General features: G+C 40.6%; 1 protein-coding gene across 1 annotated transcript in view; it reads right to left on the bottom strand.

The window, feature by feature from the left end:
- Positions 1–921: 921 nt before the first annotated feature.
- LOC113804346 (splicing factor 1) overlaps positions 922–2,500 on the bottom strand; it is a 41,700-nt gene continuing 40,121 nt past the window's right edge. Inside the window, exon 8 of the mRNA XM_027355199.2 lies at positions 922–2,500. This exon is cut by the window's right edge and continues 330 nt beyond it. Within this exon, the coding sequence (XP_027211000.1) occupies positions 1,829–2,500 (672 nt within the window). The 3' untranslated portion in view covers positions 922–1,828.

Genomic DNA, 2,500 nt, shown 5'->3' with positions numbered 1-2,500 from the left:
TCCCCCTTGAGCTGGTTGGATGGCTTTTCAATTTTTAAATAAAGCCAAGTGGCTGTATATGGACCCTGATGGATCCAGGTTACACTTGCTTTCTCTATTTTCTGCTGCGTCAACATCTACGGTATACAAAATATAGTAATAGGGCAAGGCTTGTTACAGAAAGGTCATACAGCTTCATAACAAAGTTTTGTGGCAAAATAATTTTGAAATGAGCTAAGACTTTGGACAAAATTATGTTAGACATCAAGGGTTGTAGAGGCTGTATGTATGGTAGTGAAATGGGTAAAAGGGAATGGCAAACGTGCGAAGGCCGTTCAAGACTGACGCTAAAATCCAGCCTTTTATCCTTTCATCATGGCTCTCACACCACAGGTGAAGAAGAAAAGGAAAAAGAAAGATGAGGGAAAGACCATGCAAAAATATTTGATGCAAACGCTGAAGTCCAAGATAGAGGATCACCCCTACCTTGGGCCTGTCTTCGTTTCCTAAGCCCCCCCCCCTCCCACAATGGCATGGGATTAGGGAGTGCTTTTACTACATGACCAATAATCTTAATGACTTTTAAGGAACATTGCCTGTTTATATATTGTTGGATGCCTGTGCCAAAAACCAAGGATTAATCAACTGAAAGGAAAATTATAAAAACTGACTTCATATTGATAAACTCAAAAGTTATCTTATGTGGACATTTGGATTCTTTGGAATGACCATCTTTCATGAAAAATGTTCCAACTTGCAATAAGCATTTACTGGAAAGTGAAGCTAAATGATAAATTGATCTCTGTAACCTTCAACATATATACGAATTAAATGATAAATTGATCTCTGTAACCTTCAGCATATATATGAATGAAGTTGGAAAGAACCAGAAAGACTGAGAGAAAAAGATAAATCATATTTTGATGGATAATGATAAACAACTCTTTTTTCCAATTTACTAAAATATTCCTATCAACTTAATAAGTTCTTTTTCTGTGCAAAAGTCATATTTTGCATTCCCTTGGTTATTCACAGATATACACACTATCAGGTGCCATATTTTTCTTTTTTCATGGCAATGCCATACACTGATTACAAGAACAGCTGCAATGCCATGTTGAGTGACAAATATACAAAAAAAAACATCAACTGACAAGATTGATTCCATGCAAGAAAATTAGCAAAACTGATCCCTATAATTATTCACCTGTCAAAAAAATTGCATTCTTAATCAATTATTAAATAAAGAACACTAGTCATAATGTTAATATCATGATGATAAATAATAATCATGATAATAAATAATAATAATAATCTTACCATCTTCTCTTCATTCAACTGGCATTACAATCTTACATATACATATAGTTCCGGTTCAGTTTTCTAAAAGAACACTAAGGAGAAAATTATTTAAAAATAATAATAATAGACAAGTCATATATTCTACAAATTCAATGCCTTGCAGAGTTGTCCAATCTATATCTAAAATGAAGCTGCATTTCATGTCAGACATAATAAATTCAGAATAAAGATCCTTTCGTACAAGTAAACTGAAGATCTTTGGATAAGCATTCATTCAAAGCAAGTCTTTGTACAGTTAAAATGTCCACCTTCCACAGTAGAAGCATCCACTTTAAGAATTTGGGAAAATCCTGCAATGTAGAAGTTACCTCTAGAAGCTGATGTTGCTTCTCCAACAATGGAATGAAGCTGTAAATTATAAAGAGCAAAAAACTCCAAAACACTAAGTTGTACACATATGCATCAATCAGTAGCCCTGAGGGTATGGGTTCCTGGGGTATGCATTCTTTAGTGGCAGAGCATTTGTACTGCTGTTAGGATACAAAATCTATGATGGTGGTGGTGGGGGTGGTGCTGACAAGAGGGACCCTAGATCTACACCACCTGGTCCACGGGGACCAGGTCCTCCTGGGCCACCTGGAGGAGGTGGGGGTGGAGGTCCCACTGGCTGTGGTGGCCCATTCCAGCCCCAGCCAGGTGGTGGTCCAACAGGACGAGGTGGTGGCACTGGTCCTGGTGGAGGGCAACCCATTCCTGGTGGACCATGATGAGGTCCTGGAGGGGGACCTTGCCAATGGTTCATTTGAGGAGGAGGACCATGTGGTGGTCCTCCATGTGGACCTCCATGTGGGCCACCATGACCTCCAGGTGGACCCTGAGGTCCCTGTGGAGCACCTGGAGGACCTGGTGGAGCTTGACTCATCCAACTTGGTTGCTGCTGCTGTTGCTGCCCATTCTGTGTAGTAGGTGGTGGAGGTGGAGGTGGTGCTTGTAGGAGATTGGGTGGCGGTACTCCTGGGAAGGAATTAGGAGCTTGCTGCTGTTGAGGCTGTTGCTGCTGTTGTTGCTGCTGCTGCTGCTGCCATGGCATTCCTGGTGGTGGCTGATTTAGATTGGGAGGCCCATTGCTGTTTCCTAACAATGGTCTCGGAGCTCCCTGTCCCATCTGATTGGAATTCCAAGAATTCTGTTGATTCATACTACCTTGGTTCTGACTGTT

Source organism: Penaeus vannamei, chromosome 8 (assembly GCF_042767895.1).
Source record: "Penaeus vannamei isolate JL-2024 chromosome 8, ASM4276789v1, whole genome shotgun sequence".
In the NCBI taxonomy this organism is placed as follows: domain Eukaryota; kingdom Metazoa; phylum Arthropoda; class Malacostraca; order Decapoda; family Penaeidae; genus Penaeus; species Penaeus vannamei.
Note: the sequence above shows the minus strand (reverse complement) of the source record. Positions and strands in the feature narration are given on the sequence as shown.